Source organism: Urocitellus parryii, chromosome 12 (assembly GCF_045843805.1).
Source record: "Urocitellus parryii isolate mUroPar1 chromosome 12, mUroPar1.hap1, whole genome shotgun sequence".
NCBI classification, from domain to species: domain Eukaryota; kingdom Metazoa; phylum Chordata; class Mammalia; order Rodentia; family Sciuridae; genus Urocitellus; species Urocitellus parryii.
The window spans coordinates 5,961,562-5,977,954 of NC_135542.1; the positions used below are offsets into that span (position 1 = coordinate 5,961,562).

General features: G+C 37.1%; 1 protein-coding gene across 18 annotated transcripts in view; it reads left to right on the forward strand.

The window, feature by feature from the left end:
* Map4k4 (mitogen-activated protein kinase kinase kinase kinase 4) overlaps positions 1–16,393 on the forward strand; it is a 183,139-nt gene that overhangs the window by 100,397 nt on the left and 66,349 nt on the right. For all 18 annotated transcript variants that reach the window (XM_077791998.1, XM_026408598.2, XM_026408601.2 and 15 more), the window contains 2 exons: positions 12,436–12,561; positions 14,684–14,794. In XM_077791998.1, the coding sequence (XP_077648124.1) occupies positions 12,436–12,561; positions 14,684–14,794 (237 nt within the window). The remainder of the gene's footprint in view (positions 1–12,435; positions 12,562–14,683; positions 14,795–16,393) is intronic.

Here is a 16,393-nt window from a genome sequence, read left to right on the forward strand (position 1 = left end):
TTTGGAGCCTGATCCCACAGTATGTAGATCATAACCAACTTTTTCTTCTATCAGATGCCGTGTCTCTGATTTAATATCAAGCTCCTTGATCCATTTTGAGTTAACTTTTGTGCATGGCGAGAGATAGGGATTCAGATTCATTTTGATGCAAATGGATTTCCAGTTTTCCCAGCACCATTTGTTGAAGATGCTATCCTTCCTCCATTGCATGCTTTTAGCCCCTTTATCAAATATAAGATAGTTGTAGTTTTGTGGATTGGTTACTGTGTCCTCTATTCTGTACCATTGGTCCACCCGCCTGTTTTGGTACCAGTACCATGCTGTTTTTGTTACTATTGCTCTGTAGTACAGTTTGAAGTCTGGTATCGCTATACCGCCTGATTCACACTTCCTGCTTAGTATTGTTTTTGCTATTCTGGGTCTTTTATTATTCCATATGAATTTCATGATTCTTTTATCTATTTCTACAAGAAATGCTGTTGGGATTTTGATTGGCATTGCATTGAACTTATAGAGAACTTTTGGTAATATCGCCATTTTGATGATGTTAGTTCTGCCTATCCATGAGCAGGGTATATTTTTCCATCTTCTAAGGTCTTCTTCTATATCTTTCTTAAGGGTTCTGTAATTTTCATTGTATAAATCTTTCACCTCTTTTGTTAGGTTGATTCCCAAGTATTTTATTTTTTGGGGGGATATTGTGAATGGAGTAGTTGTCCTCATTTCCGTTTCAGAGGATTTGTCGCTGATATACAGGAATGCCTTTGATTTATGCGTGTTGATCTTATATCCTGCCACTTTGCTGAATTTATTTATTTATTAGCTCTAATAGCTTCTTTGTAGACCCTTTTGGGTCTGCTAGGTATAGAATCATATCATCTGCAAATAGTGATAATTTAAGTTCTTCTTTTCCTATTTTTATGCCTTTAATTTCTTTCGTCTGTCTAATTGCTCTGGCCAGTGTTTCGAGGACTATGTTGAACAGAAGTGGTGAGAGAGGGCATCCCTGTCTTGTACCAGATCTTAGAGGGAATGCCTTCAATTTTTCTCCATTCAGAATGATGCTGGCCTGTGGCTTATCATAGATTGCTTTTACAATGTTGAGGTATGATCCAGTTATCCCTAATTTTTCTAGAGTTTTGAACATAAAGGGATGCTGTACTTTGTCGAATGCTTTTTCTGCATCTATCGAGATGATCATATGGTTCTTATTTTTAAGTCTGTTGATGTGGTGAATAACATTTATTGATTTCCGTATATTGAACCAGCCTTGCATCCCAGGGATGAATCCTACTTGATCATGGTGTAGAATTTTTTTGATATGTATTTGAATCCGATTCGCCAGAATTTTATTGAGGATTTTTGCGTCAAGGTTCATTAGAGATATTGGTCTGTAGTTTTCTTTCTTTGAAGTGTCTTTGTCTGGTTTCGGAATCAGGGTGATGTTGGCTTCGTAGAATGAATTTGGAAGTTCTCCCTCTTTTTCTATTTCCTGAAATAGCTTGAAAAGTATTGGTGTTAGTTCCTCTTTAAAGGTTTTGTAAAACTCTGCTGTATACCCATCCGGTCCTGGGCTTTTCTTAGTTGGTAGTCTTTTGATGGTTTCTTCTATTTCCTCTATTGTTATTGGTCTGTTTAGGTTGTCTATATCCTCCTGACTCAATCTGGGCAGATCATACGACTTAAGGAATTTATCTATGCCTTCACTATCTTCTAGTTTATTGGAGTATAAGGATTCAAAATAATTTCTGATTATCTTCTGTATTTCTGAAGTGTCTGTTGTGATATTGCCTTTTTCATCCCGTATGCTAGTAATTTGGGTTCTCTCTCTTCTTCTCTTCGTTAGCATGGCTAAGGGTCTGTCAATTTTATTTATTTTTTCAAAGAACCAACTTTTAGTTTTGTCAATTTTTTCAATTGTTTCTTTTGTTTCAATTTCATTAATTTCAGCTCTGATTTTAATTATTTCTTGCCTTCTACTTCTTTTGCTGTTGTTTTGCTCTTCTTTTTCTAGGATTTTGAGGTGAAGTATGAGATCATTTATTTGTTGGTTTTTTCTTTTTTTGAGGAATGAACTCCAAGCAATGAATTTTCCCCTTAGAACTGCTTTCAATGTGTCCCATAGATTCCGATATGTTGTGTCTGTGTTTTCATTTAACTCTAGGAAGTTTTTAATTTCCTCCTTGATGTCTTCTAAAACCCATTGATCATTCAGCAACCTATTGTTAATTCTCCAAGTGATGCTTGATTTTTCCTTCCTTCTTTTATCATTGATTTTCAGTTTCATTCCATTATGATCAGATAAGATGCATGGTATTATCTCAACCCCTTTATATTGTCTAAGAGTTGCCCTGTGACATAATATATGGTCTATTTTTGAGAAGGTTCCATGTGCTGCTGAGAAAAAAGTGTAACTACTTGATGTTGGGTGGTATAGTCTATATATGTCAATTAAGTCTAGGTTGTTAATTGTGTTATTGAGTTCTATAGTTTCCTTATTTAACTTTTGTTTGGTAGATCTGTCCAGTGGTGAGAGAGGTGTGTTGAAGTCTCCCATGATTATTGTATGGTGGTCTATTAGACTCTTGAACTTGAGAAGAGTTTGCTTGATGAACACAGCTGCACCATTATTTGGAGCATATATATTTATGATTGTTATGTCTTGTTGGTGTATGGTTCCCTTGAGCAGTATGAAGTGTCCTTCTTTATCCCTTTTGATTAACTTTGGCTTGAAATCTATTTTATTAGATATGAGTATGGACACTCCTGCTTGTTTCCGCAGTCCATATGAGTGGTATGATTTTTCCCAACCTTTCACCTTCAGTCTATGAATATCTTTTCCTATCAGATGCGTCTCCTGTAGGCAGCATATTGTTGGGTCTTGTTTTGTGATCCATTCTACTAGCCTGTGTCTCTTAATTGGTGAGTTTAAGCCATTAACATTTAGGGTTATTATTGAGATATGGTTTGTTCTTCTAGCCATATTTGTTTATTGATGTTACTAAACCTGATTTGTTATCCTCTTTGACTACTTACCCCCCTTTACTGTCCTACCTCCCATTGTTGGTTTTCAATGTTATTTTCCATTTCCTCTTCCTGTAATGTTTTGCCAAGGATTTTTTGAAGAGATGGTTTTCTAGCTGCGAATTCTTTTAACTTTTGTTTATCGTGGAAGGTTTTAATTTCATCTTCTATCCTGAAGCTTAATCTGAGTGGTTTTTGTTTTCAGTTTCTGCTGGGTTATTACTAAACACTTGGGCTTCTTTTTTTTAATATTTATTTTTTGGGGTAGATGGACACAACACAAAGCATTTAATTTTTTTTATGTGATGCTGAGGATCCAACCCAGCGCCTCACACATGTTAGGCAAGTGCTCTACCGCTAAGCCACAACTCCAGTCACTATGTTTTAGCTTCTTTGAATGCCTGTTAATTTTAAGTTAGGTGCCAGGCATTATGAATTTTACCTCACTAGAGATACTTTACATTTTATAATATTCTTGACCTTTGTTCTGGAATACAGTCAGTCATTTGGGAATAGTTTCATTCTTTTTTTTTCTCATTATAGATTCTTTATTTGCAAATTCATCCAGTCCCTAAAATACATTTGCAACCTCGTAATTGATACTCACAGCAGTTCATTCAAAGAAGGACCAGAAATTTGCCTCACCCAACACATGCATTCCCAGTTGAGGCTGAACAAGGTGATACTCTTCTTTTTTTTTTTCCCCTTTTTTTTTGTTATTTTATTTATTTATTTTTTAAATTGGTTGTTCACAACATTACAAAGCTCTTGACATATCATATTTCATACATTAGATTGAAGTGGGTTATGAACTCCCAATTTTACCCCAAATGCAGATTGCAGAATCACGTCAGTTACACATCCACAATTTTACATAATGCCCTATTAGTAACTGTTGTATTCTGCTACCTTTCCTATCCCCTACTATCCCCCCTCCCCTCCCCTCCCATCTTCTCTCTCTACCCCATCTACTGTAATTCATTTCTCTCCTTGTTTATTTTCCCCTTTCCCCTCACAACCTCTTGTATGTAATTTTATATAGCAATGAGGGTCTCCCTTCATTTCCATGCAATTTCCCTTTTCTCTCCCTTTCCCTCCCATCTCATGTCTCTGTTTAATGTTAATCTTTTCTTCCTGCTCTTCCTCCATGCTCTGTTCATAGTTGCTCTCATTATATCAAAGAAGACATTTGGTATTTGTTTTTTAGGGATTGGCTAGCTTCACTAAGCATAATCTGCTCTAGTGCCATCCATTTCCCTGCAAATTTAGTTTCATTCTTTTAAAATTAATTTATTTTTTTAAAAATCAGATCAGCATGTGGTCTTAGGCTAATTTGCCCCACTATTGAGTGCTCTCCCTAATGTTATATGAACAATGCATTTTTCCCCATCCCTGTGAGCACTGGTATACTGTTCTATGGACTTCTTTCAGGATTCAACTCTTTGCCTGGCTGTATGTGGTTTTCTCAGAGGTGAAGATGCTATACTGAATCTTCAAGGCAGATTCTCAGATCTTTGCCTTACTTTCTTTCTGTGAAGCTCTTTGGAATTCTGTCCTATACCTGTAGTTGATGTGGTCTCTCCAGAGACTCAGCTCTATCTTCTTAACTCATAGACTCCTTTGGACTGTAGTTGAGTTTCTTTTCTCTGGACTGTAGCCTGGAATCTCTTCTAAGAGGTAATAAGCGCGGCAACCTCTCAGGGATCACTGTCCTGCATTGCCTGATATTGTAAACTCTTTTCATATGTTTGGTTAATTTTACTTGTTTAAGTAGGAGGTTAAATCATTTGGCCCTTGATAGTTTATCTTGGCCGGGAGTAAAATTTTCTTCATTCTTTTTTATTGATCACTCTTTTTAGAGCCTAGCCTTGATCTAATTCACCATGTCAAGTATGCAAGCAGGTGCATACTTGTGCACAGATGGGGTCAGTATGAAATGCAGAAACAGGTATTGCTTAAAACACTGTCTTCAGAGCTGTGGTCAGATGTTGCCATTGCTTACTTGGAGCTGGATTTAGGGTTTTAAACAACACTGTTCTGTGTACATATTATTAGTTTCCTACTTGTACTGTAGGAAGTTTCATGGAGTTTGCTTCTGGCTTAGACAAGGGTCTGCAAGGGGTGAGGCCAGGTGCTGCTTCAGGGACCCTCTAGCAGGTCAGGAAAATGAAGACAGAGTACAACAATGTTCCACTTACCCTCTTCTTCTGTTCCAAGAATGACATAAACCTACAAAGAGCTGATTTTAAGAAGTTGTGGGTCTGGACTGGTATAAATATGAAGAAATGACCCTAAGGCCAAGGTCAGAACCATTTGGTACAGTTTAACCAACAAGGCTCTAGTTTATCAGACTCTTTTGCACCTCTGACCATTGGTGGAGTAGTCTTATCAGAGGGATAGCAGTGACCCTAGAGTAGCAAGGAGGCAAGAGGAATATTTATTTTTCCTAAATTAGGAAACTAGCCATGATAATTGTACAGAATTGTAAAGTTAAAGAAGAAACTATCTATAGAAATTATCTTTGGAAGCTTTTCTTATTTTCCCCTGTGTATTCATTAAAATATGTTATGTAGTTGTCTAAATATACGCAGACTTGCATTGATTGTAATTGGCAAAATGTTGATGTCAGGGACATACTCTTGTTATCTACAGAGTGTTTTAGATTTTGCTTCCTTTTTCCATTTCATAATAAAGAATTTTGGGGTGGGGATGTGGCTCAAGCGGTAGCGCGCTCGCCTGGCATGCGTGCGGCCCGGGTTCGATCCTTAGCACCACATACAAACAAAGATGTTGTGTCTGCCGAAAACTAAAAAAATAAATATTAAAAAAAATTAAAAAAAGAAAAGAATTTTGGATCTCAAAAACAATCAAGGTTTTTGGTAGGGTATTTTGGCACTAGTCTGTATGGTATTTGGCACAAGTTGTATTGTTGAAGATACTTGAACCATGGCCTTATATATTGGGACTTGACTTGATTTCTGCAGGTTAATGACATGAAACTTTGGAGTTTCTTTTAGAGCCTAGAGAAAATAGCAGTCTGCCATATTTCGCTTTATTGTTTAAGTTTGCCATATTGAGCTTTTTGGTGTTGGCGGGTGGTGGTGGGCTAAGGCAGAGGTGTATTTTGGGCCTCCTTGTGGTTTCTTGGAAGCAGCAGTCTCATGATTGTCTATGAGTGCGTGAAGTAGTGGGAAATGGAATAAGTTGTATTTACCATGCTGCATCATTCAGTTTATCTAAAGTCTTCCCCTGTTCTTCTAGGTGAATGTTGTTATATAATTTTCTGTTATCAAGTTTTTGGATACCAACTGAGTGATAGAATTATATTGAAATAGAAGAGGTGAACTTTGTAGAAGATGAAGGAGATGCAGAGGACTCTTTGAAAACTTTGTTCTATCTTAAAAAAAAAATTGTGTATTGTGCCTTTAGACAAGAAAGAAGGAAAACAGTTTTAGGGCTTCAGGACCTTATGTTTTGACTTTGGAATTCCAGAATAAATTCATTGATTCAGTATCAGATACAGAGCATGTCTCCCTGCAGTGTAATTCAGTATAGCCAAGTTAAAGAACCAGCATAAGTATTCATCATCACATGAATGGATAAAGAACATGTCACACACACACACACACACACACACACACACACACATACACACACATACACACACACAATGGAGTTTTATTCAGCTATAAAGAAGAATGAAGCCAGTGGCAGTGGTGCTTGCCCGTAATTCCAGCAGCTCCTGAGGCTGAGACTGGAGGATCCTGAGTTCAAAAGCCAGCCTCAGCAAAAGCAAGGCTCTAAGCAACTCAGTGAGACCCTGTCTCTAAATAAAATACAAAAATAGGGCTGGGGAATGTGGCTCAGTGGTCAAGTGCCCCTGAGTTCAATCCCTGGTACAAAAAAAAAAAAAAAAAAAGAAGAAGAAGAATGAAAGTATGACCTATGCAGGAACTGTAGAGCACTGTGTTAAGCAAACTGAGCAAGACAGACCAGAAAAATCAAGGGACTTGTGTATTCTCCCCTGTGAAAGCTAGAGAGAAAAAACGGGGAAAGGGGGTGGTTTGATCTTGTGAAATTAGAAGGGAGACCAGTGGAGTAGAAGAAGGGGACTGGGAGGCGAGATATAGGAGAATGAAATTTATTAAATTATGTACATATACAAATAATAGTGACATTATGTATAATTTAAGAAATAGAGCCTTTTAGTTTGAAGTGTGTTCCAAACACTGCTTTTTTTGAGCATGCTGTCTTGAATGTCTTGAATGTATATGATTCCTATTTTGGCTTTGTTAAATTTGCAATTTTCCTATTGGGATTTTATTCTGGGACTAATTGCCCTTTGGGTTGGGATCTTGTCATTCCTTCCTTTTGTCCAAATCCTCTAACCTTAATTTTGTTCTAGAATCTATCCTGGATAGTTTCTTCATATATGTTTAGTTGAATAGTCAGTGAATTTAAGTTGCATAAAGTTTTCATGTGTTTAAATAAAAAAAAAAAAACTGCAGTCATAAAGAAGAGCTCAATAGTAGTTTTCTAAAACAATCTGTAAAACTGATTTTCAGAAATAGGTATTTTCATTAAATGTACATTTAGTTGTACATTTTGGTACAGGAATCTGCCAGTTGTATATCTCATTTTTATAGCCCTCTCTCCAACTAATACAGTAAAAATCAATTGCCCTTTCCCATTTGTTCACCTGTCCCTGAGTGATACTTAGTTCTGTAAAGTATGGAAGCTAGGTGGTAAGATGATTAACTCAGATAATTTTCCTGGTCCTGTTGAATCCTAGGATGTGAAGTTTAACTTATATGAAGTTTGCCTATTTTCATAGCTACCTAGATCAGTGGAATGAGAGAATTTAGGTAACTAGAGTCTAATCCTCATTTTGAGGGAACATTAAAAAACAAAGAAGAAAATGCTAATAATATGCACCCCTGTGTGCTGAGATGGTGGAGTGGGCATGACTTGTCATATGACTCATTCACAAACCCAATGCTCCTTGTGAAAATTACCACTATGCAGATGTTCTCCCCTCCCCCATCCTCTTAACCACCAGGTGAGGCAACTGAAAACTTCATCCACTAATTCATTCCAGCCAGAGACAAAGACCTGTTTTTTTGTTTTTTTTTCTGTGAGAGTTGGCTTCCACTTCCAAAATGCTAATTGGCATCAGCTGCATTCAAACACCACGGAGGCTGGGGGCAGGGTGGGGGCTTGGGGGAGGCAAGCAGCTGCCTCACGGAAAAAAACAGAAGGAAGTCTTCCTTTCTTTCCAAAAAGACCTCCCTGTCAGATCACCCTGTTCTTTTCCTTTTTTTCTTCTCTTTTCTTTTTTTAGTTTTTTTTTCTTCCATTTGTGTAAGATGTGGCCCCCTAAAGAAGAAAGGTCACAATAATTTGCACTTTGACAATACAAAATATATAAAGCCATGTAATTTTGCCAATCCAGTTTTCTTTTCATATGTGGGATTTGTTATTGTTTTTACTTTTCAGTTCCAGCCAGTCCCAAGTTTGTTTAGTGTAGTATCTTCTTTAGCTAAATAAGCTGTTTGTTTTGGTGGTAATGGTAGTGTTACTGCGCATTACCAGTGAAAGTTCCCTTTCCCCATAGGGTGAAGTTGGAATACCTGAGAAATGCTAAGGCAAGTGTAGAAAGCAAATTTTATTTAAAGAAAATATTAACACAAGAAGGGGTCCCAGAGCTGGGTGTCCATGAGAGGGATGAATCTTGTTTTTCAGTTTACAGGTTTTCTGTCCTTTTATCCCACCTATGCAGCAAAAAGGTAGAAAAGGAGCAATTCAGGGATACCTATCCCCAGTTAGCAGGGGAGCAGTCCAGGGAATGCTCATTAATAACTCCCCACTGGGAGGACTGTCCCTCTGGAGGCAGGTGACTTTGGCCTTGAGTGAGGGGGAGGGGGATGTGTCCTAAAGGCATTAACATTTCAATATCCCAGGGTAATCGACTTTGGCCAAGAGTGTAGGGGATGCATCCTGCAGTATTAGCATTTTCTTTCCCTTTGAAGCAGCTTCCATCTTCCTGATCTGACCATCTGTCTACACTAACTGCCTGACCTATGTCTTGCTTCATTGGTACATACTGTGTAGTGTTAGCCTGAGACCACCAAACTTCTGTATTTCACCTTGTTGCCACGGCATTAATGTATATATGCACAAGTGTTCTGTGTATCTTAATCTTGCACCAATACAGTTTAGTAATAAATATTCTTTAATACCAGCAAAAAAATATGCTTTATATAATGGTTATATCCCACCCACCCCCATTTGGCATAAAATTTGCAACAATTCCAAAGGGAGACTGGAACTCAGAAGTTGGTTCAACATAGAATACTGTATATTCTGTATAATAGCATTAGTCATAATTAGGATTCCAGTTGTAGTTGGCTCAGAGCCATTGGGCAGATTCTGTATTTCTGATTTTTTTTTCCTTCCAGGAGTGGGCATTCATAATTAGACAGAGAATGACAATTAGTGGTGCTAAATGTCCTTTTATTTCATGTCTATTAATCATTTATTTTAAAATCATAAAAGAGGGAATATTCAAAGTATCTGTATACATTATCCTAAACCAATAATTTTGAGAGAATATGATTTTCATGTGCTTCAGAATTTGACTCCTCAAGACCTGGGAAATAGTTTTGAAAGAGACATTGGTCTGATCACTATATTTCTAGATGATATTTAAATTGTTCAGTCTTGTTAAAAAAGCTATTATCCTACTTGATTGCATTTAAGTTGTTCTTATGTTTCATTGATTCCAAGGTGCAGCCCAGTTCTGAAGATGTTACAGTGTGAGTCCTATGGTTCCTGATGCATCATGGTTTCATTACATAAAGTAATTGTGTGTCTCTATCAGTTAAATATGCCCCAGGATACTCTGTCAGCCATTTTTACCAATATCTATATGTGGTCTATGGGAGCACCAGCATGGTACTGAACCCGTAAGCACTCCAAAATGTGTGCTTGATTTCTGTCTCATTGGGATATGAAAACATCAAGTGACCTGGAAGACTCTGATTCCTGTCACTAAAAGAAAAAAATTCATTGAAATTCATCAAAAATGTCATGATCCTTAATTATGGATCAGGTTTCTCATAGATAGTCTTTTTTTTTTTTTTGAGGGGATTGAACTCAGGGGCACTCGACCACTGAGCCACATCTTCTTTCTTTCTTTCTTTCTCATGGTGTCATTAAAAAAAATACCTTTATTTGTTTATTTTTATGTGGAGGTTGTTTTTGAACTCGTTGTCTTCCTGTCTCAGCCTCCCAAGCCACTGGGATTACAAGCATGCTCCACTGCACCTGGCTTCTCATGGATGCTCTTGAACAGCATTTACTTTTTGTCAAGAAGTGAAATGTGTTGGCAGAGTATGAGAGGAACAGTGACCCTGGTAATAGTTTCACTAGGAGTAGGCATTGAAGGGAAGAAGGGGTAAGGGACAAAACAAGCCTCTGTAATCCAATAAATTCATAAAGTATGCAAAGTAATCAGCTGGCCGATCTTTCTACTAAGATAAAATAAAATTAATATTTTGACTTTTTTCCTTTTATAGTGCAATATTGCTCTTTTTTGTGTTTGTGAAAGCTTATAGGTTACTTATTTTGAACAAGAATAGAAAAATCAAACCTTTCTGATCACCTGCCTGCAGTAAATGAATATTTGGGTCAGTGAGCCCTTTCAATAGGGCCATAAAGGGCATTCAGTAGGAATCTGATTGTGGTTTTTTGACATGTTCTAATTTTTTTAAAGAACCTTTCTGTCGGGGCTGGGGATGTGGCTCAAGCGGTAGCGCGCTTGCCTGGCATGCGTGCGGCCCAGGTTCGATCCTCAGCACCACATACAAACAAAGATGTTGTGTCTGCCGAAAACTAAAAAAATAAATATTAATTTTTTTTTTTTTTTTTAAAGAACCTTTCTGTCTTGACAGGATCTCCTTAGGGTTGTCCTGGACTGTTTCGTACTTGGACCATGTAGGTGGCTTCTCTAAAGCATGTTGTGGAGAGTTCAGAGCAAACAGACTCAATATGCCCCCTGCCAATGAGCAGGGACATTACTGTATTATGTCCATCATTTTTGGTGTATGAATGTGAGTGCATAGAAAAAGCACAAGTAAAGCTTTTGATGAATTGGACTTTCTGGTTTTCTTTGGGGTCTGCTTCCTGGTACTGTTAATAAAAATCACCACCCTGTTCTGTTTTAGTATAAGATTCCTTTTGAAGAAAGATCTTAAACAGGTCTGTTTTTCTATATTGGCCAATCTCAATACTGGTTTTGTTTGTAATTAAGACACTTTTATTGAGTATTTTATTTTTCATTGCTCCTTTCTTCATGGCAGTATTTAAATCACAGATGGAAGGTTTTCCTATGTGTGGGGTTAGAATGAGAATTATTTTGTAGACTGTACTTTTGGCCATGTGATTTCTGTTGCTGTATTGGTAGTTATCATCTATTAATGCTCTAAGGCACTGTGTTTATGGAGTATACTCTTATAATATTTACACCAAGCAGGAAAGCTACCATTTTGAGAATCACTACTTTAGGGTGTCTACATGTCTTATTCTGCTTGGTTTCCAAAGCAGTAATGCACAACTGGATTATTTATTTATTTTCCTTTCCCCATTTCTTCTCATCATTAATGTCTAATTAATGATATTGATAGGACCTTCCTTCATTCTTCCTTCCTGCCTCCCTCCCTGCTTTGCCTCATCCCTCCCCTCCTCTCCCCTCCCCTCAGGTACTTAACCTCTCAGCCACATCTCCCAGACCTTTTATTTTGAGGTAGAGTGTTGCTTAGTTGCTTTGACCTTGCAATCCTCCTGTTTCAGCCTCCTGAGTCCCTTGAATTACAGGCATGTGCCACCACACCCACCTGAGCTTTCATCTAAAATATATTTATAAACTGAATTTCCTTAGGTTCTGGAGATGCTAGGCTAAAGCAGTAGGCATCTTCAGATTGTTGTGTGTGTGCACATATATGCTTGTTTATGAGTGTGCTCTGTTGCTTTTTTTCACGACCTCCAAGTTGTCCCTGGCTGGAATTTCTTCCCTAGGTGTATGTAAGAGAAAAGTGAAGACCACAGGCCTCTTAGCTCTCATCTTTCATAAGAACAGTTTTTTTTTTCTTTCAGATTTATACCACCATTTGTTTCCTTCATTCCCCTAATCCTCCATCTCACCCAAAGTCATCTTTTCTTCCATTGCTTATCTTATTTTAATAAGAGAATACAGGAGAGCCAAGTTTGAAACCCTGAGGATGAAGCAATCTTTTGTTTCTTGAGGGACAGAGAACTTTAGCTTCTTTTGTTATTGCATATGTGGGGGGGAAAATAAAGTCCCCTATATCATTCAAAAGCTGTGTGTTGTTTTTTCCTCCCCCCTCTCTTAAGGATGAAGAAGAAGAAATCAAACTGGAGATAAACATGCTGAAGAAATATTCTCATCATAGAAATATTGCAACATATTATGGTGCTTTCATTAAAAAGAGCCCCCCAGGACACGATGACCAACTCTGGGTAGGCATGTGTTTCTGAGTATTTTGTGGGCTTTTCTTTGTGGTATATTCTTAAGCGCATTAAGAATTGTGCCAGGGTAGACCAGAAACAATGGAATTCCAAGAAGAAAACATAGGATCAGCACTCTAGTACATCAGGCACAGGCAGTGACTTTCTCAATATAACAAGCAAAGGAAATAATGCACAGAGTTAATAAATGAAATGTATCAAATTAAAAAGTTTTTGCACAGCAAAGGGAACAATTGGGAATGAGAAGAACAAACCCACAGAATGGGAGAATTTTTTTTTTAAGAGAGAGAGAGATAATTTTTTAATATTTATTTTTTAGTTTTCGGCGGACACAACATCGTTGTTTGTATGTGGTGCTGAGGATGGAACCTGGCCTGCATGCATGCCAGGCGAGTGCGCTACCGCTTGAGCTACATCCACAGCCCAGGGAGAAAATATTTGCTAACTATACTTCTGACAGAGGACTAATGTCTAGAATATATAAAGAACTCACTTCACACTAAAAAAAACAAATAACCCAATTAATAAATGTGCAAACAAATTAAACAGATACTTCTCAAAAAAAGAAACACAGATGGCTAACAAACATGAAATAATGTTAAACATCATTAGTAATTTTGGGGGAAACACAAATCAAAACTACACCAACATTTTCTCTCACACCAAGTAAGAATGGTAATCATCAAGAATACAAACAATAGCTGGGTGCAGCGGTGCACACCTGTAATCCCAGTAGCTAAGGCAGCTGAGGCAGGAGCATCAAAGCCAGCATCAGCAAAAGCAAGGTGCTAAGCAACTCAGTGAGACATTGTCTCTAAATAAAATACAAAATAGGGCTGGGGTTATGGCTCAGTGGTTGAGTGCCCATGAGTTCAATCCCTGGTGGGCCCCCCACCCAATCCCCCAGAGAGGGAGTGAGTTAGGGGAGAGAAACAACAGAGGAAAAGGGACCAAAGGGTGGGAGATAAGGAAGCAAGGGAAAGTTCTGGGGAATATATTGGCCAAATTATATTGTAGTATTGTGTGCATGTACCCATATGTAACATTATTATTTACAACTACAATCACCAACAAAAAATATGGAGAAAAAGAACTTAGCAAGGGACAGGAATGAAAAGCAAAGAAAGGTCAGTAGCTGGTGGATTCTAAATGCTTCCTTGGCCTTTGTTGTTGAAGATAAACTAAATGTTTACTTTGCTGTTGATTTCACACATTGCATGGAAAAAAGTTAGCTTTGTCTTTCAGGAACAATCTTCCAGGAGGAATGTGACCATATAATAGCAAGGAAATTAGGATCTTGGAAGAAAAATAATACGAATTTTATGTGGGAGCCAGTTGATATGAAAACTCAGTGAATTTCTTCTTTTTTTGTAACTACCTGGAAGTGAGGCAAAGAATATAAGAAAATTTTTGTCAATCAAGAATTAATGATAATACTTAATTTAAAAACGGTAAATATTTAGGAAAATTTCTGAAATCAACACTTTGTAGCCTTATATCTTCATGAAGACATTTTTATTCAAGATGATGTTTCACATTAGTTAGAAGGGAAAAAATACTCTTATTATCTAACTTCAGTCATTAAATTTTTAGAATAGTTAATTTCTGTTTATATACAAATAAATAAAGCTGTGATCATTTTTCTATCAGATATAAATACTGCATTAAAATTATGTAATTTCTAAAAAATAGCATTATCCTTTTAAATTAAACCCAGTTGATACGAAATGATTTAATAATGATAAAGTATGAAAAATAGAACATGTTTGAGGTTAAAATGAGAAAGAACGTAAGAGCGCACTTGAATCTGATTTCTGATAATTGGGCAGTGATAAAGAACAAATGGCACTTTTGTGCCCACATGCTTAGAAGAGGCATCTTGGCTGGTACATGCCATAGAGTGTTAGGCATTCCCAGTCTCTCAGACCACATGTGCAGAGTGAATACACAGGGGCATGGAATGAGCTGTCATTAACTTGGATGCCTCTGAAATGAACACATGTCTAAGTGTCCAGGAAAGGGAGTGAATGGAACTGCATTTCCTCACTTCTCTGCAAGGTAAGTGTACTGAAAGCTGGTGTGTTAATCACAATGTGTCTTGTCTGCCCTGTAGCTTGTTATGGAGTTCTGTGGGGCTGGGTCCATCACAGACCTTGTGAAGAACACCAAAGGAAACACACTCAAAGAAGACTGGATTGCTTACATCTCCAGAGAGATCCTGAGGGTAAGGAAAGCAGGAGCTACCGTGCCTCAGTGGTGATCTTGTATTTACATTTGCATTTTCCTAGTTCCATTGTTGTCTTTACATTAGTTATACCTATCAGATAATTCTATTTTTGACAACCTAGGTCTCTGTATAGCCATCTAGGTTTCGTGGTTTAAGCAGAAAGTATACTTTTCTGTGTGGGTGTGGCACTTGAACCCAAGGCCTTGTGCATGTGAGGCAAGCACTCTACCAACTGAGCTATATCCCCAGCCCACCTAAAGAAAGTATACTTAAACAAAAAAAAAAAAATTAATTTTTTATATCCACAGACTGTGCATGTGTGGATCAAAAATATTCAAAAAAATAATCGCTTTGTACTGAGATTGTAGACTTATCATTACTCCCTAAATGATAAAATAGCAAATTATTTATGTAGCTATGATACTGTATTAGCTATTATAAGTGATCTAGATGTGATTTAAAGTATATGGTAGAATGTGTGTAGGTTATATGAAGATACCATACCATTTTAAATAAGGGACTTGAGCATCCTTAGATTTTTGGTATAAGAAGGTGTTGAGGGATACCATGGCATAAGCACTCTTCCCTCCCACCTGGACACCCAGGGACATCTGTAGTTTTTGTGTGTTTCTCCGAATTTGTGTTCAGACCTAATTGCAGTGGGAATTTCCTTTGGAGATTTAAAAGGAAATCAAGAGTGGAAGGAAGAGAAATAATCTCAAAACTATTGGTTTTAAATGGCATCCTGTGCTTAATAAATCAAGGTTCATTGTGCTAAATGCTGGTTTCAAAATCATCTTGCAGACTTTGGTATTAGGTGATAGAATCTGTAGCAGTATTTACAAAGAATAATTCTAATGTTTAATGTTATTTATAGCCAGTTGCAAAGCTGCCTAATGATCTTAGAGTAAGGTTCTGAACTGCTGTTTTAGCAGCAGTGGTTTCTTTAATAATAAAGTCATTATGATACATTGGCAGAGGGTTTTTAGGATTTCATATTTTAAAGTTGTACGCAACTTACTAATAGGTGTCCTTTTTTATTCAGCCATTACCATGTTTCTTTCTACTTTAACCCTAAATTACAAACTTAAATTACTTGATGCACTTTTATTTACCTACCATGTTTTAAAAATAAACACTGTGTTGTTAAAATGAAATCTAGTTCTTCTGCTTTCCCCACTAATTAAAAAAAAAAAAAAAACCAACTTCAATTTAGTAGTTATTTTATTTCTTTATGTAGGTAAAGTCAGTAGCTTTACCTATATAAAGAAGAAACAAAATATAAGATTCATACAGGGCTACAGATTTAAAAACTGCCATATAGAATTCCTAAATAAATGTTTAGTTTCTTTTTATTTAAATAGTCTACCAATAGGAAGTGTAGTGGTACATGGACCATATTTTTATAATCATATGCACATATCACTGTTATATTAAAATATGAGTCTTTTATGGTTATTGTAGGAAGCAGAGCCTAAAAGTGAGAAGCTAATTAGCCTGTCCTACGCAAGTGAAGAATTACAGTAAACAGCAGGCAGGATGAAACCATGGTTAAGAGGTTTTGATGGTGGAGTCAGTCACAACTGGGTTTGAGTC